Source organism: Malus domestica, chromosome 16 (assembly GCF_042453785.1).
Source record: "Malus domestica chromosome 16, GDT2T_hap1".
NCBI lineage: Eukaryota > Viridiplantae > Streptophyta > Magnoliopsida > Rosales > Rosaceae > Malus > Malus domestica.
The window spans coordinates 1,439,851-1,464,977 of NC_091676.1; the positions used below are offsets into that span (position 1 = coordinate 1,439,851).

A 25,127-nucleotide genomic window follows, 5' to 3' on the forward strand; every position below is an offset into this window, starting at 1 on the left:
TTCCCTTATTTTCAGCAAATCGAACATATTCCTTTATTTTTAGCAAGTCGAACGTATTCCTTTCTTATCAACAAATTGAACATATTCTTCTTTATTTTCTGTTTGTTTTTTGTCTTCAAATTTAAATGTATTATTATTTATTTGTATCATTATTACAACAATTATTCAATATTTCATACACTGTACATGCCCGTGTATGAAATCATGACAACAAATTTAGAGTAAACATTTAATACAATATACAAATTATAGTGTCGAAAACTCTACTATGTTCAAAAAATGCACCGAGATCTTCGTAGTGAACGATAGTCTACGTGGTGTTTCATTTATCTCGACTCATGCCTTCCTCCACCACCGGAGCCACCGGAGTCATTCCAACTTCACGGTTCCTTTCCTCGATGTTTCCATGCCATCCTAATTGTTTTATTATTCAACATTAATCCAACCAAGTCAATGCAAAGAGAACAAACAAACATTAACCTAAAATATAGAACTCCATCTAACATTTATTTAATTAGGAAGGTCAGTCAGTTTGTGGCCAACACAAAATATTATCAAATTTGCTTCTAGAGGGTCTAAGCCACCCTATTTGAAAAGACCTTCCTTCTTTGTAATATCGTTTCCTTAAAAATATGTATAAATCTTAAACAAACATGAACAGATGTACTAATTAATTATGATTAGTAAAACTTAACCTAACTCAGGAAGTAAGGAAGACATAGGTACTAATTTATGATTAAAAGAAATAAGGAGATCCAATTTTATATATTAGTATTAATCATATCCAGACAGTAAGACCTATAATAGGGTCAGAAATTCTTGGGCATACAAAGTCAACAGATCTTGTTGAATATAAAATATATTATGGCTACACAAACCGTTGAAGGTAGTTCTAGATCTGGCCGTCCAAGACAAATTAATGCGGGGAGTTTATTGAAACCATTGAATTCAGAATATGATAAAGTAGCTCCTGGGTGGGTAACTACTCTTTTGATGGGTCTCGCAATGACTTTATTCACGATATTCCTATCTATTATTTTAGAGATTTATAATTCTTTCACTTTACTGGTGTAACTGAATGTGTATCCTCATATTAATTAGTATTAACCTTGTCATGCGGCACATTGCTTAATTGCAACTTTGAATTGAAAAGAAGAACTAGAAATGGAGAAGTAATTACCAAGTTTCATGTCGAAACCGCGAAACTTGAGCTCGCGGTACTCTTGGCACAAGGCGCAGCCCTCACAGAAGCAATGAACCAAGCAGTCACCACAAGGGCTCTCTTCCAGGCTGTATTGCTGTCTCATTTTGGAGCGGTAGAAGCATGAATAGATACATGGAAAAGCCGTCACACAAGCAATCAGTGTGTAAAGCGCTCCACTTGCGCCACAAGCTGCATATAATTAAGTTAATTAATTACTTAACCCTCATTAATCGGTTACTAATACAACCTAATCCCATTTAAATGGAAGGAAAAGGAAAGGAAGAAGCTTAATTAGCTAATTACGTATAGAACCCTTATCGACAATCTCTGCAATTTGGCCAAAAGTGATACATGGACACCAAAATGTTATGCAACCTGCATGTAGACATACACAATAACATGAACCATTAATTAGAGTAAATGATCAATACATGATCCAAATTAATCCCCAATATAAACAACTTTAACAAATTAATTACAAATCATTTACGTTATAAGACAATCTGACATTAGTGAGAATAATATATATATATATGCCGTATTTTTATATATACGTACAGTTTTTTGGACCGGAGAAACAGTCGAAGAGGCCGGTGGACCAAGGAACGAGGGCGCGAGGGCCGAGATGGGGAGGTGGGTAGGTCATGTGGCTGTGGCCACTTTGGGAGCTCATGTCTTCGTGAGAAGTAGTGAAATAAGGTTCAGTACCGGAGCTGACCGGGATACCGGTGGCCGGTGCATCGACATGTTGGTGGAGGTGGTCGGAGGAGGAGTACTTCTCGTATCCATTTGCGTTTGACGAGTACATGATGGTTGAAGATTGGTGGGGAACAATCAGCGATGAGGAGGTTGAGATAATATGATCTCAGTTCAGACAGAGAGAGAGGACTTATAGAACTTCGGCTTATTGACTTCCTAGTCTCCTTTGTCTGCGGCTGCGTCATGCGTGTCTTCCTGTGTGCTTCCTTGCTTACAAATCTGGGCCGGAATTTTTGAAGGCCCAGGGTAAAGCCTGTGAAAAATATCTATTTTATATAAAACAATTTTTAATTCCGAATAAATCTCGGAGTGATTTTTGAACCTCTATTTCACGTTTTACACTTTTTTTCTTTTTTAATTTATTCAATCGAATGACTAAAAAAGATAGGTATACAAGTATCACAATGTGCGGAGTAACCACGAGAAAGAAACGATTTGTGTAAAGCAAGACTCTAAAAAGTTCGGATACATGAGTTAGATGAGTCGTTGATTCGGATAAATGAGTTAGAGAATTCGTTGTTGTTACATTCAAAAGTAATCAAAAAGCCGTTTGCTTGCATTACCAGTGGTTTCTTCATCAATTTGGGATTTGGGTACAATTGGAATATTCCAGAATAATTGGGGGGTAGGGTACGTGCATGGGTGACCTTAGCTTAGCGCACCACTACACTTCTCTCAATTTACATTTGGGTACTGAAATCAATAGTGGGCTGAAAAATATGAAAGTAGGCCCACCAGCGGCGCATTGATGTAAGTGGTGGGCTCGGATTCTTGGAAGAAAGGCCTCGAGTCCGGGAACGCGTCTGAGCTGTTGGGCCCACCAACCACTGCTCCCACCAGCAAATTTGGGTTGGGATTTGGACTCAAGAAGTATCTAGACCCGGCTTTACACCCGATACGGGCCGGGTGGGCCTGCACCGATGGTAGCGAGCTGCCCCGGTGGTGTATCCTCTGTGGGTAGCGTGCACCGTATCCCACCATATACGACATCCTCAATGGATTATCACCTAGAATGTAGTCCACCTGCATAAAAATCAATTCCAAAATTACAATGTTGTCCTCACATATTCTTGTTCACGTGGGTGCCCTCCGGATGAAGGTCAGAAAATTAAGGTTAAAGTCAGACAGGACAAGATCAAAATCTAGCCGTTAATTTATCTTCGTTATCTAAAGATGGTCCATGACTGAATGTATGGTCATAAACTCGTAAGATCATGAGAACTGGCAGAACTCTCGGGCGATTGAAATACTGTCACAATAACATTTCACCGTTGCAATAACATTCCATGTCGGAGAGAGACGCATTAGTTTTCATGAATTACCTGGCGTTTGGCCAATTGTTTGAGGAAAGCAGGGGAGGCAGAGGTCTCGCCACATGGCACGTTCTTATTGGCATGGCTTAGATAGTTGGAGTAGGACAGAAGTAGGAATGAAAGTGAGGTCACATGCTGCATGTTACTACCTCCTGGCTTGAATATCAAGCCACCTTCAAAAGAGAAAAACTTAAATCAATTTACTAAGCTCAATTAGTGAGTTCCACAAAACAAAACAGAAAAATTAATTAGTAAGTAATTAAAAAAAAAAACAGAGATTTGCCCATGAAGCAATTAGCATAGTCCTACAAAGTTTATGATCTTATTATTTTATTCTTTGTGATCATAAAAATATCATATACCAGGAGAATATTGGACTTGAGGATGAGAAAGTCCAGGCAGTATGGAACATATAAACTCATCAGCATTCTGCGTGAAAGATTCGAAATAATCTGCTTTTCCCATAAGCACTTCCTGCAGCCAAATCCAAAAGCACATTTAATTTTTTGATTTTTCTCTCCTGTAGATGATGACAAACACTGAGACTGACACATGCATTGTGTATAATAGCTAGGTTTCAATTGCAAAACCAACGAATCGAAATCCGCCATTCATGAATCAAGATAATCCTATTTCATTTTCCAATATTCTTATATTATTATCTATATGCACTGCAAATAAGATATAGCAGATCGATACTTCCTTGCTTCAGAGCTCCAAGTGACAACAGTTGTAATGTATTCGTGCCGGTAGAAAAGACGCGTGAAAATCATCTCAACATAATAATGCACATAAAATACAAGAAATATGCGGAAATCATTTTCCCGTAAAAGGATAACAAGATATAATAGAGTGGGAAAAGGATTACGTTTTGGAATCTGGGACTGGGAACTGAAAGGCCCTTAACAAGGGGTCGCAATCGGTTCCAAGAAAAGTTGGGTTTGTGAGGCAAATAATACGTCTGAAGGGAAGAGTATGGGAAGAAAGAAGGAAAGAAACCCATCGTCTCGCTCTCAGAAGCCTTTAAGCACATGCATGCAGCAGAGACTCAACTCATTTCGTCCACCCATGGGACCCACCAGTCCACATGGAAATGGATGACCACTTTGCTGCTTTTCTCTGATTGAAGGGACAACACAAAGGCAAAATTCCATTCCACCCTAAAGTCACTTCTACCCCTCTTGCATTATCTCACTTCCTTCTTATTATCTTTAATCCATCGGGGTAATTTCGACTATGTACTGTCTAACCTAATAATTAGCAATTGAAAGCCTAATTGTAAGCTAAAAATGGATCTTGTCTTAGATTCACGCACTTTTTTCCTAAATTTTCTCGACTATTTTTTTTCTACATGTTTTTTAACTTTACATGACAAATGCTTTGCCTGTTGAGTTATTAAATCCAATTTGCACTGAGATGTACGGATCGCACCACCACTTAAAATACAAAGATCTTTGTTTGCTTAACATATTCGAGTTGCTCAAAACGGTATGCCAAAAGGGTCCACAAGACAACCAAAAACCACGGTGCACACATTGGATAATGTTAATTATTTGCACAAACTCTATGTGACATAAAAGTTAATGGTATATTTTTATCAGCGATGAGAAATGAGGGGAGACAAGGGAGTCGAGTGAAAAGGCGAAAAAGAAAGTTAAGTCCTTCATGACCGTTTGATTATTGATTAAACGGAAATGGTTGAGGATTCGGATGATTCAAGTGGAAGGGATGCGGAGAAATCCTTTTCAAGTTCCTACATTTAGACATAATTCCAAAGCACGTGATACACAGACCATACCACCTATTTTGCGAGAAATTTTTAATTGTGACGGGAATACAAGTGATATTCCACGTGTTTTAATAGAAGTGGTGAAAACTTTTATTTCTTAAGTTATTTACTTTTTAGCACATGTATCTTACCATTTGTATAATGACACATGGTGTACCATCTCGTATACCGATCACACTGAAAAATCTTATATAATTTTACAGTAACGCAACAATTAAAGAAATGGTTGCAACATTCCATACAGGAACATAAAGCCAAAAAAGAATAAAAACACAGATTGAGACAAACAATAAAATTATATTTAAATAATCAATAAAGTTGGTAGCACAATGATTAAGGAGTGATAAAGAAATAATTAAGAAATTAAGGCTAGATTTGTTTAGCTTAAGTACCTTGGAAATGAGGACGTTAATCCCAGCATGCTTGTTGTCCCAACCAAACTCATTAATCGTATCACCTGCTCGCAACACCACCTCGTTCTTCACTATATATTCTCTGTATACGCGCCTCCTCGATGCCTTGTGCAGCCACACTGCTCCCCACAGCAACTCATCCTAAAGTATATTAATCCAATTACATTAAGCTAAGAAATTAGATTTCTAAAAACGTTACGGAGACGGGCCAACGTTTCACTACTTAATTATATCGATATTGCATTTAATAAGTTATTTACTAACACGGACTTGTAAGTTTTATCGTAAAAAGTTTCGGTATATGAGTCAGTTTTGTTGACCTGGAAGCCGTTCACGTCGCAGTAAAAAGGGCACACGGCATGGTGCAGGCTCGCGCTGTACGCACCCCGGTGCCTGTCAGCAAACTCGAACACCTGCGTCGCAGATTTTACTTTTTTTACTTTTTACCCAAAGTTAATAAAACAAACGAAGTGAACAGTTAAGTGAGTGAGTGACAGCGACGTACCCTAACGGCTCGATTGAGGAGGAATCTAGAGTAAGCCGGGTCACGTGATCTGAACACGATAGAAGCAGCGGCGAGAGCAGCGGCTGTTTCGCCTGCCACGTCAGACCCCGGGTGGTTCTTATCGATCTTGTACACAGCGCGTGACGTGTCCATGTCCTCCGGCCGCTCCCAGCAGTTGTGGTCCGAGTACGGGTCGCCGACCTGGACAAAAACGACGTCGGGCACCGCCGTCGCCTTGAGGAGGTAGTCGGAGCCCCATTTCACGGCCCGAACCGCGTTCTTCAGCTCCGGACCCATGGTTCTCCCGAAGTCGATGACGCTCCACGCCAGCAACGTCGTCGTGAATGCCATTGGAAATCCGAACTTTACGTTGTCGCCGGCGTCGTAGTAGCCGCCCGATAAGTCCACCTGACGTTGGTATTAGTAAATGCAATGTCAGAAAAAAAATAAAAAATAACTCGGCGTTTGAGAAATGTGGGAGTGTGAAGGGAATGGGAACTTACTCCGGCGGCGGACCCGTCGTGCAATGCGGAGTCGCGGCGCCATTTTAGGCGTTGATCCGGGGGGAGCTTGCCGGAGCGTTGGCCTTCGAAGAAGAGGATGCTCTTGCGGAGAGCGTCGTGGTAGTCGTGGGTGGCGGCGCTGGTTGAGTGGAAAAGAAGAGAAAGGAGGAAGAGGGCTGCTAGAGGGGCGCGAAATGCGGAAACATTCCCCGGGAGGCAGAGGAGGTTTCGCGCCATTTTTGTTGGTGGTGGAGGGGAGCAGAGCACACTAAACAGCAGCCGTCTTGGGTTCTTTTATAACGAAAAGGCGTCATTGGATTCCAGAGGCTAGGCCAATGGGGTTGGAACACGTGGAGGGAGGTTACTGGATCTGCTCGGATTCCAATGCAGGACATGCGTGACTGGGTCGCTTCGAGTCTCTCTGACTCGTTGGACCGGGTTTGGAGAGAAGCGGTGTTTAAATTGAAAATTTTAACAAAATTTTTTATTTATTTTAACGAAAAATTATATTTTTATATTAAAAAATCGATTATATAACTATTTATTTTATCATTTATATTGTTATTTTCGTTAAAATTTAAAAATTTTAAACTTTTTTCATTAATTTTTCTATCTAAATTTGTTTGCAAGGTAATAAACCCGAAAGATTGTAGAATCGACGGTGGATTAGATTTGTGAATTTAATGGACGAAATGATGAGTTAAATTATGGGGGAGGTGGATGGTCCATGGTGCGATGGGTGGGATACACGTGGAAGGCTGGAGGGGTGTCGGCCCCTCAATGTACGACAAGATTATACTCTCCTCTCCAAGACAGACTCTTATAAGATTAGAATACGTTTTTGTATCATTTCGTGTCAATTATGTATATCATGATCCATTATATTTTTACGACTTAGTAAGCTGTGAGGTAGTCATTTCACAAAAAATTCTCACCGCCTGCCTCTCTCAGGGTGTCAATATATATTAAATGTATTTCTTTACCTGTTTTAACTGATTCACATAATCCTCGCATTATTTTTTTACAATGCGTTACTTTGGTGTTCTTGTTTCTATACGGTCATTTTACGTTCTAGTTTTCAATGGATATTTGTAGAGATATTGAGGAGTGGGAGAGAGAGAGGAGAGAGAGGAGAGAAGGGGACCAATGCGAATACGTGATTGATAGAGGCGTACATGTGATCTTCGATTCGGTGCTACGGTAGTTGTGCAAAAGTATTTCAAATCGGGAAGAATTTTTCTAAAAGGCAAGTACGTACGAAGATGGTATGTGTACAGTAATTGTACAAATGGATTTCAACGGAAGATATACAGATAGACGATAAATGCTATGGGATATTTCCCTTAAAGTGTGACTCTTTATAGATTTTCTGTCATTTCATAATTTAACGTCAATTCTTTTATGTCAACATTATAAAAGATTGTATCAAAAATATGATGTGGCATATAATTTGTCGAGAGTCCCACTTTTGAGATGGTCTCTCTTAACGTTTCTCATAGATTATAAATAGATAAATGACAGAACTTGCACGTCAACTCTCAACTCTAAATCCAATTGCAAAAAACATATGAACAAATCAAACATAACCACAAACTTGCAGTTCAAGTAGTTGGCTGCTAAATTAAGCTCTTATTAGTGTTTATAATTTTGTGGGTTGATAAATTTGCTAATTTGAGTTTATTGTGTTTTTGAGCGAGGTTCTCTACACCTCATGATGTCTTCTTGTAGTTTTGTTTTTTTGTTGACCGTTTAATCCCGTTGTTAATGAAAATCTACGCAAGCACCCCTGTAGTAATTTTGATAACAAACAATTGATGCAAAAGCCCTAATCAATATGTGATATTTATAGGCTCCGGAGTTTGAAGGTAGATACAAATGTGTAGGTTCCCCAATTAAGGTAGAGAATGTATATGTATGTGGCACTGCTGCTGCGAATATTTTTATTTTTTTAACAAACGATAGTATCTATACTAAAAGGTGGAGGTGAGCTTAGCCTCACAATATGCTAACAATAACATAGTTCAAGTTTGCATTTAGCGAGAATCGAATATAAGGCCTCTTACTTACCAGTGAAAAAAAAAATCATTATACCATAGTACTAAATGGTACACCGTTGAAAATTCTGGATCACCTTTTTAGTCATCAATTTAATTATGCATGTGACTTGTGACTTATTGCAGTTGAATGAATGGAAGAAAATATCAATTCTATGTTGAAAACAATATAAAGTATATGTGTGTGTGTGTGTGTGTGTGTATATATATGTTAGTATTAATCAATCAATTATTCAACATGTGAAACCTGATGCTACTTTTGTTTTTTGCCGTTTTCCAATCCGTATTGTTGTCCGGTTTAAATCATCTCCAATGCACCGAATAGTTAAACCCCATTTATAGCGAAAAACGTCCCCGTTATCTAAGCGACCCCACCTAAAAGAGCTCTAATAATCACATATAGAATTGAGTGCCTGACTGCCTTTATTGTGATTTCAAGAATGCGATTATGCGATGAACTTTTTTCCCACTAAACCCGAAATTTTTGCAAGTACAAACCCGAAACTTATAATTTTTGAACGTGTGTGGTGCTAATTACATATCTCTTTTTAACTCTATGTATTTTTTTTTTTAATTTTTGTTATTTGATTCTCTTCGATTCATTATATTCAATTGTTGAAAATTAAAAGATGTATTAAAGGTAAAACTGGATGTGTGAATAGCGTCATTTTTTTAAAATCAGATGCTTCTTGGGCCAATAAAATGGATACGGCTCGGTATGTATTTTCAATGGGTTTAGAGTTAATCAATTTTCTCCGGTGCATGGGCCTTTAAATGGGCTTCTACAGAGAAGCGGTGAGATGGGTTGGTGGTCGTCTGAACAAAAAGAACGCTTTTGAAGACTTTCCCTCCAGCTTTTGTTTATTGCGGGGTTAATTTTTGAGGAGGATCCCCATTTTTGAACTCGCTATGTATTGCATTTTAACTATTCGAACCATCTTATTGTATATTGTTGCAAAATATTAATCACATCTAAAATGATCGAGATTTTTAATTTGTAATAAGGAAATTTGACGGACATGGGCGTCTTAAGAACAACAAAAATTTTTGGCATATAAAGAAATAACAAAATTTCATGATCAGAACCAAATAGATAAAATTAGATGATTTTGATGATTGTAGACATGGCAAGTCAGTGACCCAAAGGTAATCAAGTTCTAATATCAAGGACATTCACTCGACTCATCAATTATTGACCATAGTCAGATTTGTTGTCCGACAGTCATACCATGTGTTCACAAGGCCATACACAAAAAATAAAGACCCCATGTATTTTTGTATCACTTGAATTTTTACTCGAAAGAAGTGTGCCGTACATGAACTGCGGTGGCCAAGAATTCTTCAAACGATAGGAATAGGATGATAGGATTGTAAAAAGAAAAATAGATAAAGAAAAGAAGAAGAAGAAGAAGGAGAAGAAGAAGACAGGCTTTTCTTTCGGCCTAGCCAGGCAAAGGTTAATCAAATGTTCGTTCACATTGCTCATTACCTCAACTGTACTCGATTGGGCTCGTGATATAGAATATTGATTCAAATGCTCTTTATTCACGGGTGACATTTTCCCATGTCTAACGCAATTGAATTAGGCTAAATGTTGTTTTATCTTTGACAATGAAGCGTTGCCCATAGGGCGTGGGCCATTGGAATTTAAGACTCATTTTGGATCTTTGTGTTCGGAGCTCGTAGTTCGAGAAATCTGGATTACTCAATTTCAATTATACGACATCTATTAGTCTATCACATTGATCCACTTCACAACAATCCAAAAACTTGAACAATCTGAATCTTTTTTTTTCTCTCTCTCTTGAACAATCCGAATCTCTAAGTCAATGTGCTTTGGACATAAAGATTCGGAATGGATCTCATTCCCACCATTTATACATGATTTACCCATTGGAAGTAGGTTTATATAGATGAAATCATGATTATTCATTTTCAATTGCTAATCTATATTATGTTAAAACATAAGCTTACTTAATACAACTTAACATTAAACTCGTTGTAAATACACATTGTTATATGCGTTAATATGAGTTAAAATGGAGGGTGCCGAATTATTTGCTTGATTTTTATGTGCTTGACTCCTCATATGGGTTTATAGTTAACACATCACTCTTAAAATTTGAATGAGATGTCATGTGGATATAAAATCGAACAGAGAATCCAAATCTAAAACTTTGATATCTTTTAATCAAGGCCGAGTACCACTAAACCTAATGATCACATGCAACACAACCTGGCTATGTGATGTGATCCCTCAATCATGATTATGCATGTTTCTCTTTTGAAAAAGGTTCAATTTTGAACAAAGAAAACCTGCCCCGGCCCCGCAGATAAACACAAATTCATTTCAAGCTTTTCCATGTCTCCCTCATCATCAAGATTCGTTTGTAGTGAGTCAATTGCGGCGATGAGCTCGTGAATCAATCGTACATACCTTCTCCCAAAAGCTTCAAGATTAAGTTGAGATTAGGATCACATTAGCTTAATCGAAAGAGTCGAAGGAAATACACACCTGTTTGAGAATGTTTTGCTTTCACTAGTGGTGAAACGTAAGTATGTCTATATTTGAAAGAATTAAAGGAAATACACATTTGTTTGAGAATGTTTTTATACAAAATACTTCTACTTATAAGCGTTTCGTTGACGCTATTATAAAAAAGATTAACATTTGTATAGTAATTTTGCATGCTTCTGGCTATAAGTAACTCGAAAATACTTGTTACTTTTTAAAACTCAAATGCTTTTATTCATACGATGTGTGGTGCAACACTAGAACTAATAATCGAGTATTTGGAATTGGGACCCTACACAATAATGCTACAAAGTTGGCACGCTTAGCAATAGTAGCATTAGTGGGGCACCTTCCTCAGACCTAGTGTCCCAAGCCCAACTAACGCACCCAACCGCCCTACCCGCCCACAGGACTAAAATGGTACGCCACCAGCCGTCCAATTATCCAGATCATTATCCTTGTGGATGTTTCCATTGCATCTTAGCCGTTGATGGTGCAACTACTCTGCTACGTACATAAACCCCCCCAACCCTCGTATCATGGAGCTCAAGAAGCGGAGTCTTCTGTTTTCATTCAATAATACTCTCTATTCCCACACACCATGAACACCAACCGCATGTACACCCACTCCCTCCTCCCCCAACTCTCCTTCACCTTCCTCTTCTTCCTCCTCTCCCACCCCATTCCCACCGTCGGACTCCCATCCAAAGACTCGGAATTCATCCGTACAAGCTGCGGCACAACTCTGTACCCTCACCTCTGCTACACCTCCCTGTCCCGCTTCGCCAGCGCCGTCCAGGACAACCCGACTCTGCTCGCCAAGGTAGCCATCGGCGTCAGCCTCGCCAGGGCCCGCCGCATGGCTGCCTACTTCTCCAACATATCCCGTCAAGCTGACTACGGCGCCCACCCTCGAGCCGCCTCAGCCCTCCACGACTGCTTCTCCAACTTCGGCGACGCAGTCGACGAGATTCGAGGATCCCTCAAGCAGATGCGCCAGCTCAGTTCCACTGCAAACTCAAGAGGCGGATCCTCGTCATTCCGGTTCCAGATGAGCAACGTCCAGACGTGGATGAGCGCCGCGCTTACCGACGAGGAGACCTGTACGGACGGGTTTGATGACGTGGAGAATGGGCCCCTCAAGACCGACGTGTCGAACCGGGTTGAGAATGTGAAGAAGGTTACAAGCAATGCCCTTGCGCTCGTTAATAGCGTTGCTGAGAAGGGCGCGCCCTGATAAAAGTCGAGCCTCCATCTCTGGTTTTGGTAGTCTTTGGCTGTTGGAGTAGTTGATTAGTAAGTTAATCAATGAAGATTAGTAGAGATTTATATCAAACTTTACCGTCTGTTTTCGTTGTGTGTTAATGTTGTTGTAATATATTTTGGTCTAATTGGTGATTTGTAATTTTCCAATTGCTATGGTTGTAGACTTGTAGTTTATTAGGGTCCATAAAAAAATTAGAAGAAGTTAATCGGGGAGGAACTTTATGAGGGTAAATTACCTATTAGAGACTTTACTATTAAATCTTCTAATTCCAATTACGAATTCATTAGGCCCTTTTTGAACCGCTTCTAAGATTGATAATTTTTTTAATCGAGAACTACACCAATTATCATAATATAAGTTATTAAATATTTTGTAAAACAAAAATTTTAGGGTAAATTACATAATACCCCTTCAGGTTTGAGATTTATTACAACCTCATACAACATCTTTAAAACATTACACTTTCATACCTCACATACTATTTTGTTTCAATATAGTACCTCCATTACATTTTTCATCATTTGATTCGTTAAGAGCTGACGTGGTTACCATAATATTTCGTAAAACATTTCAGTTGTCATAATATAAGTTGTTCAATATTTTGTAAAACAAAAATTTTAGGGTAAATTACATAATACCCCTCAAGTTTGAGGTCTATTACAACCTCATACAACATCTTTTAAAACATTTCACTTTCATACCTCACCAACTATTTTATTTCAATATAATACCTCCGTTACATTTTTCATCTATTAATTCGTTAATAGCTAACGTGGTTACCACATTTCTGTCACGTGGAATTATTTTATTATTTTTTTTAAACCTAAATCTTCTCAAAAAAAAAAAAAAAAAAAAAAAAAAACTGAAAAACGCAGAACCCACCCATCTTCTCCCTCCCTAACTGAGCCTCCCAACCACCTCCCTCATCTCCAACCTTTTCTCTCTTCTCACCATCGTCTCCCTCATCTGCATCAAAACCGCCTCTGGCACGGCTTCGTTTTGGCTCTTCTCTGACGCCTAGCACAGCGATAGCAGCTCTCCTGCCATGTACTCCGTCACCCAGTCCGAGATCTTCATAAACGCATAACTCACACCAACTTTTGCCACGTCCCACCTCCAATGCCAGCTTCGACGCCGTCTACGTCCCAGCTATCCCAGTTATTCCAGCTCATGCTCTACAAGTCCAATGACTCTTTTCCATTATCCAAACCAGACCACCCTTTAAACCCGTCAGCGCTTGAGTTCAACTCGACCCATGAACCCTTATTGCGACGAGGCTCCAATATACTCCCAGACCTCTTAGTGCCTTGAGCAATGCGGAGCACTCGAGCCCGATGACCGAGCTTTCCTAGTTGCTTCGTATGAGAACAGATGAGTGTTTATTGCAATTTGAGTTTTTACAAGCTTGAATTGCAGAGAGAGAAGATTAGGATTTTTACGAGCTTGAATAGCAGAGAGAGCAAAGCTTCGAGTTGGGGAAGTTGAAATTAGGGTTTTTACAAGCTTGACTCGTAGAAAGAAGATTGAATTGTAGAGAATCGGGGTGTGATTTCAAGGGTTTCGAGGGTGTGGGTGTGGATGTGGTTTTGGTGGTGAAGGCAAGGGGGACGGATGAAGGGTGAAGGAATTAGAGTGCAGATGTGGTTTTGGTGGTGAAGGGAGGGGGGACGGACGGAGAGGGAAGATGAGGTTTTGTTGATGGATGAAGGGAACACATGGAAGGGTGAGAGCCAATGGAGGTGAGGTAGCCGACGGCTCTGTGGGATCTGAGGAGGAAGGCACCATTTTTATGGGTGTGAGTTCTTCTAGGCGTCGGATGTGGAGAGAGCGGGGAGGGAGGGAGGGAGGGAGGGTGGGTGGGTGGGGTGCAGGAAATGGAGGTGAGTTGGGGGGGGGAGGAGATGGGTTATGGGGATTATTTTTTATTTTTATAATAATTTTTCTTTAATTAATTATTTTTAAATGTATAATTTTTTTTTTTGCCACGTAGCACAAATGTGGCAGCCACGTCAGCTCTTAACGGATCAATGGATGGAAAATGTAACGGAGATGCTATATTGAAATAAAATAGTAGGTGAGGTATGAAAGTGAAATGTTTTAAAGATATTGTATGATGTTGTAATATACCTCAAACCTGAGGGGGTATTATGTAATTTACCCAAATTTTTAACTACTTATATTACGACATTTGTTGTATCATGCCGTATACTCGGCGAAACATTTCTCCCTTTTTAGTATTAAAATGATTTTTTTCTTGTTAAATTAATATTATCTGAAAATTTATTAGAGAAAATTATTTATCTAATTTCTTCGTTTTTTTTTTAAGGAAGCGTTGTATTGAATACTTTAACTCATTCAGAGTTACATATGTCTTGAAGATGATATGATATGTGATTAAAATGGATCTTTTCCCATATAATGACGTTTCTTTCTCGTAGTGCATAAACCCTCCCACTTAAAATGTGATTTTTTTCTTGTTAATTAATTTTATTTGAAAACTGTGGTGCCAAAAATATTCACTAGGCGACACGTGGACTTTTGGACAAAAGAGGACAAAAATACCCTTGAGGCATACCGGGATTCCTACGCGCAAGCAGCGAGAAATTATTTTTCAATCAAGTTAAAAGTGCCCAAAAAAGGTAATAATTAAAAACCTCTTTCATCAAATCCTTTCTATAAGGTATTTCCCAAAACCTAGTATTTTCTATTTCATTATTTAGCTAATCAATTAGCTAAATAATATATACCTACCATATCTCCTAAAATCATCCTTAATAGTCAATAAAATCACCCAAATTGATAGTCAAAACCGGCCACCACCATTCCCATCCTCACCTTTCCCATTTTCCTTATTAAAATAGTCATTCATTTTTATAACCACCCATTTATTCTTTTCATATTTAATTAGCCAATAAATTGGCTAATTAAACATGAAATTGAACCCCACAAAAAACCTTTAGTGGCTGGTTACTTTTATTCAAAATTGGGCAATGCCTAACTCTATAAATAGGCACCTATTCTCACCAAAAAATCAATTCCAACACTTTGGCAAAAATCCCAAAATTCTCTAAGCACTCTTTCTCTCTAAATTCTAACTTTGGCATCAGAGGTTCTTCGGCCAAAGCCCCCCCATTCATCGTGGGCGCATCAGGCTCTTGGCCTTAACCTAAGGTGTTAATTGTTTTGTAGGTGCAAAATTGTCCAAGATCAAGGAGGAAGAAATTTGCATCCACAAATTGGTGCTTTCATTGAGAGTTGAAATCCATACTCGTAGAAGACTCTCGCACAAAAAGGTTTTTTCTTTATTTTCTAGTCCATTTGAATATTTTTCATACGTTCTTATTATTAGAATTTTTTACTTGCAAAGGTTCTTTGATAAAACGTATAAGCAAAATATAATGGCTAGAAATTTAGAAAATTCCACAAGTGAAAATTCTAATGTTTAAGAAATGGGATTGTGAAGATCCGTGAGGCTAAATGCGACAATAAGTGGAACAGCGCCACCACCACTAGTTTCCACCACGGGAACCACCACGGTGGCTACCTCGGTAGCCACCCATGGCGAGGTCCGTGGTGCCTTCACCAGGGCCCGAACTGTGCCATCCAAGGCTCACGGCACCAAGGCCACAGCCCAAGCCGTGCCATCCAAGCTTGCACGCGTCCGAGCCCAAGCCTCGCATTTGCATGCATCACATACTAAGCAGTTTGCTCTCGCCAAGCAACCTGCTCTAGTGGCCTAGCCTGCTCCCGCCAAGCAACCTGCTCTCGCGGCCCAGCCTGCTCCTACCAAGCAGCCTTCTTTCGTGACCCAGCCTGCTCCCGACGAGCAGCCCACTACCGTGGTCCAGCCTGCTTCCGTCGAGCAGCCCACTCCCGTGGCCCAGCCTGCTCTCGTTAAGCAGCCTGCTCTCGTGACCCAGCCTGCTCTCGACGAGCAGCCCACTCCCGTGGTCCAGCCTGCTTTCGTCGAGCAGCCCATTCCCGTGGCCCAGCCTGCTCCTGTCAAGCAGCCCACTCTCACGGCCCAACCTGCTCTTACCGAGCAGCCTGCTCTCGTGACCCAGCCTGCTCCTGATGAGCAGCCCACTCCCGTGGCCCAGCCAGCTTCAGTCGAGCAGCCCACTCTCACGGCCCAACCTGCTCTCGTGGCTTTCCAAGCAGCCCAAGTCGGCCCAAGACTATCTCAACCATTCAGACCTACCATCGAGCCGAGGGTATTCTCACCACATTTTTTTATGGATTTGACATTTCCCAACTCAAATCTCGCGCCCGGAGTCTACCACTCTTCCACTGCCCAATGAGGCGCATTCCTTCCAAGGTCTTCCAATCCAAATGGCGAACAACACTTGTCTCGACAAGTCATAGAGTTGACGAGCGCCATTGCACAACAGACAACCTTGGTGAATCAACTTTTGCAACGCATTGGGATCCAACGTGCCCCGGACGAGGTATCCCGAAGTAGGACAAGGGCATACAGACCTTTCCAGCAGCGTCCCGGTAAGCAGCCACTCGACCAGCCACGAGCCGAACGTTTGGGCAGTGTACATTCCCGTCTTAGTGCGCGAAGGAGCATGCACTCTCGATTAGGCCCACAGATGATCATACATTCACGGTTGGGGTCATACTCAGATAGTCAACATGAGCAACCTTCTGGACAAAGTGTCCATTCGCGGCTAAGCCCACAAGGAGCATCCTCCATCTCACATCAGAGTAGGCAACACGACGGACGGAGAGAAGCAGTCACTCAATCCCGCTTAAGTTCAACCAGCAGCCTGCGAAGAACTCGCTCGCCAGCTAAGAATGCACCATATGCATTGCATCCGCGACATAGACGAGCTAAACACATGGAAGAGCAGCCTAGACCAGCAAGTCATGGCTGGGGGCAGCCGATAGCTCAGCTACCCCAACAAAGGCAAATTCAGGAAGAAGTAGAGAGACTCTTGACCAAGCGAGTGCATGATTTCCAACACAACGAGGTCACCGACGAGGCACTTCGACGGAACATGACCAACATAAGCAGGTTACCCTTCACGGACGAGATCGAGCAGGCAGAGCCTCCACGCGAGTTCAGCATGCCACATTTCACATCTTTCAAAGGGGATGAAGACCCGGAGAGACACATAAAGCGCTACCGAAGTGCAATGATCCTTTATCGAAACAAAGATGATCTCATGTGCAAGATATTCGCCACTACTCTACAAGGCGAGGCGCAAGATTGGTTTTACACCCTGCCGCCACAATCCATCCGGAATTTCTACGAACTTTCTTTGGTTTTCACCAAAGAATATTCATCATATCGCTCGATCAAAAAGAATTCTGACCATTTGTTCTACGTCAAGAAGAACCTAAAAGAGTCGTTTCGCGACTATGTGAGGAGATTCAAAGTAGAGAAGGCAAAAATAGTCGGATGCAACGACTCGATAGCTAGAGCAGCCTTCCGAAAAGGACTTTCAGCAGACCATCCGCTATTCAGAAAATTGATCATGAAAGAAGATTTAACTCTGGCAGACTCTTTTGCTTTGGCAGAGAAGCATGCACTTTGGGATGAGGCTCGCCAATGCACATTAAAGGATTTGAAGAAGTACCCGACATCACCTCCCTAGAAGCAGCGGAGGACTTATTCGCATGTTTGACGGTATCTAAAGTAGCAATAAGCTCTACCATCATACGAGAAGAGCTGGGGGCCCGACTACCTATATTCCACAGTTTAAAAACTTTCCTCGATGCTATCAGTTGTATTCCACAGTTTAAAAGCTATCATTGATGTTATAAAAAATTCAACAGCTAATCTTGGCGATAGTTGTTGTAACCTAAAAGCTCAAGTTTTACGTTCAAACGCACGCAGTCATCATCATGATGCACCATTCTGCCGAATCCAAACGTACGACGATAAAGGAGTAGACTTTAGCGGATGCAAAGTTTTCTAACGAACATAACAACTCAGCCTAAAAGACATACCAATGGCAGAAGAACATTGGAAGGAACACTCAGAAGCAAATTTTGTCCTCGTTGTCCCAGAAGATTCTACATAAGAGCAACATGTACCGGCAGTTGAGCACTACCTCCTACCGCGCCTTCACGTCTAGCCTTGACAATGCAACAAAGTAGCCCAACGATGCCCCGAAAGCAGTCGAGCACACTTTAGCCGCACCTATTCCCTCAATGGAGATTTCTGGCATTTGCATGTCAACGGCGCATCCAACTACATAGGCTCGCGAGCAGCCGTGGTTGGTGGCAACCGACTACTTCACCAAATAGGTGGAAGCAGAGCCCATGACGACCATGATTCAGACGGACATAGAGCGCTTCATATAGAGGAACATCATTTACCGATTTGGCATCCCTTAATCCATCATCACCAACAACGGCCTGTAATTCATGGGCAAAGATTTGGCGAAGTTCTTCAAAAAATATGGCATCAAGCAGCATATGTCCATGCCGAGATATCCTCAAGGCAATAAGCAGGCCGAAACATCAAAAAAGATGGATATCATCTGGGAAGGTTCGTACAAGCTTAGCAGAATAGGCGGCAAGAGTAATTATACCCTCGCTACCATGAAACAATAAAAAGATCAAAAAGTAGTGGAGCGCCTACAATCTGAAGAAGTACCATGTGTGACCTCCCACTACATCAAAGCCCGAAAACTCAAGAAGCTCGACGGGCACCACCTCACAAGTCGAGGACTATCCAGTTGTTATGCAGTTCCTACCTTACAGCTAAGTTCTCGTTCGTTTCACTCATTTTTCAATGAGGAATTCACAAGTAATCACAACTTGGCTCGGCTGCATGCTTACAACAACTGATCACTCCGCATTTCAAAAGAAGACTACGCCCTTCTTAGGGACCAATCGCAGGAATTACGCCCCCCGAGGGACCAACCATGCTCTCTAGTGCGAGAGGGTAAACTAATTGCTCTCCAGTGAAATAGGGTAAACCAATTCCCCGACACCCATATGGGTCAGCTCTCCAAGACGGAAGGATAAACTTTACACTCCGAATATCCAGACGTGGATGAGCTTGGCTGCCCTAGTATAACTAGATGCACGATGGCTTGCGCTGGGATTCCTAAAAGTAGCCGCAATGGTCTTTTTCAATGCTTAGCTAACTGAAGGATTTTGGGTCTCTTGGCCTAATCCGTGGAGAACCGGGCCCTAGAGACGGAGAGGGCACATTACGCAGTACATCCGATGGACGGCTACCCTGGAATCCTAAAGCTGCTACCGAGTGCACTAAGGTAGCCTACGGATTCTGGAAGACTACCTACGGCTTGCCCTTCGAGCAGTAAAGCCATGCTAGACTTATACAACCGCACATTCTTGTGAAAGGTTAAACAAGTTAGCGCGCATATACGAAGTTTTATCCACTGCCGACATGCTACGTAGTCGATAAGCTTCAGCTCTGCCAAGAGCGGAACAACCTACACCAAGTCCTAAAGTGTTGTGATACTTGCTACGCAACCTACGGAATTGAAGAAAGTTAAGGTTAACAGCCTAGTGGTTACGCGGACTTGTCTGCTTCTGTAAGTAAGGCATCCGGCTGCCAACCCTATGGCTAACAACTTTGCAAAGTTCTAGACCAACACATACGGCTGCATAGGCTACGCGAGCTTGTCTGCTTATAAAAAAATAGCATGCCTGCCACTGGTCTATCAAGTCTAAAGGTTAGGGCATGAACAAAAGAAGTGAAGATGAAGAAAAACGAAGGAAAACATGTTTATAAACAACTAGCAAAGGCTGAAGGAGTTCAAGCAAAATAAGAGCTACAAGGAAAAATAAAGAAAATCCTAAAGGTTACCTAAAATACTACACTACAGCAGCTTGGACATCCCACGACTACTCGGTCGCCACACCTTCAATAGCCATAACGCTCTTAGCAGTGGCATCATCCAGCGCTTCACCCCGGCTGCCCTAGCCTGGGCACTAACTTCTCCAACTACTTCACCAATGGAAGCCTTAAAAGTAAAAGCAAGCAAGTCTTCCGGAGAAATAAAGAAGGTCTTAAAACCTCAAGCCCATCCTTCTCACCCTTCAGCTGCTCATTCTTCTTAAGCAGACTAACACGGACGCGCTGCAGCTCATCCACTCCCTTCTTAGCATAAGCAACGAAACGAAACTCAGAAACTGCAAACTCAAGATCTTGAATATGAGGTATGTAACATCCAATCTCCTTCTCTGCACTTTCATGGTTAACTTGGATCGCGTCAAGCCTAGTCCTCAAGTCAACAATCTTTTGGCGAACGATCTCAAGCTGCAAATGAGTGGGGGTAGACATATGAGACCCCTTCAAAGCAACAAGCTCAGAATCTGCCATAATATTTGCTGTCTCCTTAGCAGCCTTGCTATATCTGCATCATAGCAAGCAGAGCAGTCCTTCTATTATTGGGTCGTATGCTTCGCAAACGAGCTTGGGCAAACATTTTCTGACGCCATCAACAAACTTGGCACAAACGTCCATGTTTTCAAGAGATTTGGTTTCAAAAGCACATATATCTCAGCAGCCTCCCCAGAAGTAGGCTTAGTGGATTTCTCACAGCTGCCTACGCGAGCAGTCTCCTCATTCCCAGCAAGCGAATCAGTCTTAGCAGCATAAGGAATGGGCCTTGGCGCCACTTTAGCAGCAGAGTCCACCTTATCGCTCTTCATAATAGCAAGCATCTCCAAAGGTAAACCGGACTTTGCTCCCAACAAACGTCTTGGTACAACATTCAGCACTAGGGGCATGACATGACCTTTATGCCGAACAATCCTATCAGCAATCGTACTAGCCATTCTTGACATGGCAGTCGCAACATGCTCAGACCTAGCAGCCTCATTTTTCGTCCCCTTGGAAAAAGTCAAGTCAATCACAAGCCTGGAGGCAGTCGGCGAACCCACGCGAGCGAAAGAAATCTTTGGTTTTTTTCTCAACCGGCATCTCTTGAGCAGGCAGGGAATATCCCTTTTTCCACCTACACTTGTAGCAAGATCCACAACCGTGATTGGACGAGCCAATGCATCCGCCTTGATCCTATTCACCTCATATTTCAGGAGCAGCCTACTTTTCTCTCAGCGAAGAGGACTAAACAGCCAACGACATTCATGGTACTCAACAGGGGAGCTCAACCCAACATTCCAGCAGCCCATGAGACCCACAATCTCCTCATTTCTCTCAATCGCCAGCCTGGCCCGAGTCAGGTCCAAGAGCCCAAAGGACATGAGCCATGCGGCTCGCCTAGCACTGCGCCCCAGTGCCACAATCCGCGACCCCAACCGCACAAGCTGCCCTTAGCTCAAGCCAAGCCAAGCTGCCCAAGTAATGGTCTCTGCCATGATATCTCCTTGGCCCATGCCGAGCCAACTCCTGGTCCCTGCCAGCCGACGTGCTGCACCACCCCGACGGCTGCCCCGCAATAGCACTATCCAAGAAGAAGGCAAGAAAAATTAAATTTTTCTTACATCGGTGCGGCACGGAGAAAACGAAGAAATCAACGAAAGACGGTCCTTTGCACGGGCAAGATGTAGAAGATTGCTAGAGGAGGGGGAACAAATATCCTCTAACTTTCTCTCTCTTATGAGGTATAATAAATGGCTCTCCATAGTTGATTTAATAACCCACTTAAGGTGGACTTAAATAGGCTTTAAGAGAAGTTTATTTCCCTTTCCTAGAAGGACCTAATTTCCAATTAAAGAGAGAATCAACATCAAAATAGGAAGCAATCCTACGTTTCCTGAAGCAAGAAGATCTCTACACCTGCTGCCCTTTCTTACGAGCAGCCCAACAGGTGTGGGGGCATTTGTGGAGCCAAAAATATTCACTAGGCGACACGTGGACTTTTGAACAAAAGAGGACAAAAATACCCTTGAGGCATACCGGGATTCCTACGCGCAAGCAGCGGGAAATTATCTTTCAATCAAGTCAAAAGTGTCCAAAAAAGGTAACAATTAAAAACCTCTTTCATCAAATCCTTTCTATAAGGTATTTCCCAAAACCTAGTATTTTCTATTTCATTATTTAGCTAATCAATTAGCTAAATAATATATACCTACCATATCTCCTAAAATCATCCTTAATAGTCAATAAAATCACCCAAATTGATAGTCAAAACCGGCCACCACCATTCCCATCCTCACCTTTCCCATTTTCCTTATTAAAATAGTCATTCATTTTTATAACCACCCATTTATTCTTTTCATATTTAATTAGCCAATAAATTGGCTAATTAAACATGAAATTGAACCCCACAAAAAACCTTTAGTGGCTGGTTACTTTTATTCAAAATTGGGCAAGGCCTAACTCTATAAATAGGCACCTATTCTCACCAAAAAAATCAATTCCAACACTTTGGCAAAAATCCCAAAATTCTCTAAACACTCTTTCTCTCTAAATTCTAACTTTGGCATCGGAGGTTCTTCGGCCAAAGCCCCCCCCATTCATCGTGGGCGCGTGTGGCTCTTGGCCTTAACCTAAGGTGTTAATTGTTTTGTAGGTGCAAAATTGTCCAAGATCAAGGAGGAAGAAATTTGCATCCACAAAAACTATTGGAGAAAATCATTTATCTAATTTCTTTTTTGAAGATGATTTGAATTGATTTGAGGCTCATAAAAATGGATGAGGATCCGGATCTTTTTTGTGAGAATTCAGTGAATTTATTAATTGTATCCGTTCATTACAAATCATGTGATTCGTTTTTTTAGTTACTATTTATGTTTAATTTAAAATAATTTTTTATCGTATGATGTAGAATGAATAAACACAATTAAAGGATTTGCGGGATCCATGTGAGGATCCGAAGAGGATTCTTATTCATTAAAATGGATCTTTTTCCCATATAAGAGGATTCTCATTCATTAAAATGGATCTTTTTCCCATATAATGACGTTTCTTTCTCGTACTACATAAACCCTCCCACTCCTACCTCAGTACATGTACACCCACGCATGCATGCAGTCATGAAGAAGACTGAACGCATCACGACCCAGTTTCTCCTCTCTCTTGTCTTCCTCTTTTCATTCCTCTCACACCCAATCGCAACATTCGGATCCTCATCCAATGAAACGGATCAGCTGCTTGCCAAGGAACTCTTGACGTCGGCCTAACCAGTGCCCAGAGTATCGTCAACTACTTATCCAGCATTCCCCGAGAAGCCGACCCGCGTGCCGTGGTCGCCCTTAACGACTGTGTCGAGGCCTTTGGCACCGCCGCTGGCCGCATTCGCAGCTCTCTTAAGCAGATGCTCCTGCTCAGCTCCCCCAGCTCCCCGTCCTTCAGGCTCGAGATAAATAACGTGCTGACGTGGATAACCGGTGCGATTGACGACGGGGATACCTGCACGGAGGGATTTAAGGAGGTGGTGGAGGGTCCGTTGAAGACCGACATATCCAATAGGGCGGAGGATTATAAAAAGGTTACTGAAAATGCGCTTGCACTGGTTCGTACAGTTGCCGAGAAGCAGGCGCCGTGATCAACCCTCATCTAGTTCTAGTAGTTTTTTTTGTCTCTGTTGGAACTGTCAATTAGTGACTTGATTACTGAAGATAAGTAAAGGTTTAAATCTCATTTGAAAATCTGTTATGGATTACAATTTACAGTTCAATTAGTTTCTAGGGCTTATTCACCCAAAAGTTTACAACTAGATTTTGGGTACCCTTATGGGGACAGGGTTACTACATGTACAAGACCGGCTATAGTAGTTAAAGTGAAAAAACGAACTATACAATAGCAGGTTTTGTCCGACAGTAGCCGAAACCTTATGCTAAAAAAAAATCCCTCCTCCTGGGAAACTCCTGCAGCTCTGATATCGCTTATTAGTTTTCAAGAAAATCCTTCCTCTTTGAGCAATGAAAGAGTGCCAATCTATATGTTTGGGAGAGATAATCGGTGAACATTAAAATTAAATGATAAAATTAGTAATCCTAAACCCCTCATCTGAATTTCTGTCCATATTATTGACTGGCTAATATACTGCACTATGGGGTGGAGGATATGTTAGAGTATGAGTGTGATTCATACAGTTTGGTAATAATCCTTGTTATCTCAGATTGCTATAGAGAAGTCTTAATATGTTTATGAGAGTTAATTCGACTTTGGTTTGGATTGAAACTCTGTGTTGATAAGCTTAAGAATATAACTTGTACAATGATTTGGTCTTGTATTCCTTGTAGGATTATTATAGGGTAATCCATATTTTGTAGTATAAAAACCACAAGCCCCTGCTCTCACAAAAATACGCTCTTATTGTTCCAATTACCTATAACTTGGAGAGCATTGAGTTTTGCAGAGAGGAGAAGGTTGTGTGTAGAGGGTGTCTTGGTATGTGTCCATGTGACAGTTAAAGAAGATGGAGAAGTCGGATTGTACACGCAGTGCCATGGCTTGATGCTTTACGTGTCCTGCTGTATTCTTGAACCCAGTTCCTTTTGGCAACAAAATAGTTTTCAACTGCAGCAAAGGTTGCGGTGTTCATGGTTATGACACCATCCGCGTGGCTCTTGCTTCCACTGATATTGGTCATGGTTGGACCGTCACCAATCATCACAACATTGGTCATTTGCTTTTGAACGATGACAGTCGCCTCGGAATCCACTCGTCTTTTGGCTTAATGGACTAGCACCATCTGATGTCTTTTAACAGCACACATGGGAAAGACTGGGAAAGACTTCGTGAAGTAGTCTAGAGGTATGTGTTGCACATATCACTTCAATATTTGCATATGTAGAACATATTTGATGTGTTGGTTGTGATTTAGTTGGTATATTCTTGCGTTCTTGGCTAAGTATATTAACATAAAGCCTATGGTTAATCTTACAGGATATGCATAAGGTTACC

The 25,127-nt window shown here is 41.4% G+C and overlaps 4 protein-coding genes across 4 annotated transcripts; 2 read left to right on the forward strand and 2 right to left on the reverse strand.

Annotated features, from left to right (window-relative positions):
- Nucleotides 1-90: 90 nt before the first annotated feature.
- Nucleotides 91-2,143, reverse strand: LOC114821955 (protein PLANT CADMIUM RESISTANCE 2-like). Its single transcript, XM_029095548.2, has 4 exons — nucleotides 1,763-2,143; nucleotides 1,508-1,579; nucleotides 1,181-1,393; nucleotides 91-414 (listed from the first exon to the last, which is right to left on the reverse strand). Exons 1-4 carry the CDS (start codon nucleotides 2,010-2,012, stop codon nucleotides 323-325), a joined length of 627 nt encoding a protein of 208 aa, XP_028951381.1. The 5' UTR covers nucleotides 2,013-2,143; the 3' UTR covers nucleotides 91-322.
- Nucleotides 2,144-2,498: 355 nt separating this feature from the next.
- Nucleotides 2,499-6,762, reverse strand: LOC114821953 (endoglucanase 8-like). Its single transcript, XM_029095546.2, has 7 exons — nucleotides 6,487-6,762; nucleotides 5,984-6,391; nucleotides 5,799-5,891; nucleotides 5,458-5,619; nucleotides 3,639-3,750; nucleotides 3,286-3,449; nucleotides 2,499-2,986 (listed from the first exon to the last, which is right to left on the reverse strand). The coding sequence occupies exons 1-7, from the start codon at nucleotides 6,721-6,723 to the stop codon at nucleotides 2,663-2,665; spliced, it is 1,500 nt and encodes a 499-aa protein (XP_028951379.1). The 5' UTR covers nucleotides 6,724-6,762; the 3' UTR covers nucleotides 2,499-2,662.
- A 4,740-nt stretch (nucleotides 6,763-11,502) lies between these two features.
- On the forward strand, nucleotides 11,503-12,468 carry LOC114821954 (21 kDa protein-like). Its single transcript, XM_029095547.2, has one exon. It carries the CDS (start codon nucleotides 11,657-11,659, stop codon nucleotides 12,290-12,292), a length of 636 nt encoding a protein of 211 aa, XP_028951380.1. The 5' UTR covers nucleotides 11,503-11,656; the 3' UTR covers nucleotides 12,293-12,468.
- Nucleotides 12,469-22,906: 10,438 nt separating this feature from the next.
- Nucleotides 22,907-23,763, forward strand: LOC114822027 (pectinesterase inhibitor 9-like). The gene is made up of 2 exons (XM_070815393.1): nucleotides 22,907-22,931; nucleotides 23,366-23,763. Exons 1-2 carry the CDS (start codon nucleotides 22,907-22,909, stop codon nucleotides 23,761-23,763), a joined length of 423 nt encoding a protein of 140 aa, XP_070671494.1.
- The last annotated feature ends 1,364 nt before the right edge of the window (nucleotides 23,764-25,127 follow it).

Coding starts and splice junctions, on each gene's coding strand:
- LOC114822027 (XM_070815393.1), top strand. CDS start 22,907: ATGGATGAGGATCCGGATCTTTTTT. Junction 22,932..23,365: donor TGAGGATCCGGATCTTTTTT/GTGAGAATTCAG, acceptor GAAACGGATCAG/CTGCTTGCCAAGGAACTCTT.
- LOC114821953 (XM_029095546.2), bottom strand. CDS start 6,723: ATGGCGCGAAACCTCCTCTGCCTCCCGGGGAATGTTTCCGCATTTCGC. Junction 6,392..6,486: donor ACGACGGGTCCGCCGCCGGA/GTAAGTTCCCAT, acceptor TACCAACGTCAG/GTGGACTTATCGGGCGGCTA. Junction 5,620..5,798: donor GCGACGTGAACGGCTTCCAG/GTCAACAAAACT, acceptor AATATACTTTAG/GATGAGTTGCTGTGGGGAGC.
- LOC114821954 (XM_029095547.2), top strand. CDS start 11,657: ATGAACACCAACCGCATGTACACCCACTCCCTCCTCCCCCAACTCTCC.
- LOC114821955 (XM_029095548.2), bottom strand. CDS start 2,012: ATGTACTCGTCAAACGCAAATGGATACGAGAAGTACTCCTCCTCCGAC. Junction 1,580..1,762: donor TTTCTCCGGTCCAAAAAACT/GTACGTATATAT, acceptor GTCTACATGCAG/GTTGCATAACATTTTGGTGT. Junction 1,394..1,507: donor TGTCGATAAGGGTTCTATAC/GTAATTAGCTAA, acceptor AATTATATGCAG/CTTGTGGCGCAAGTGGAGCG.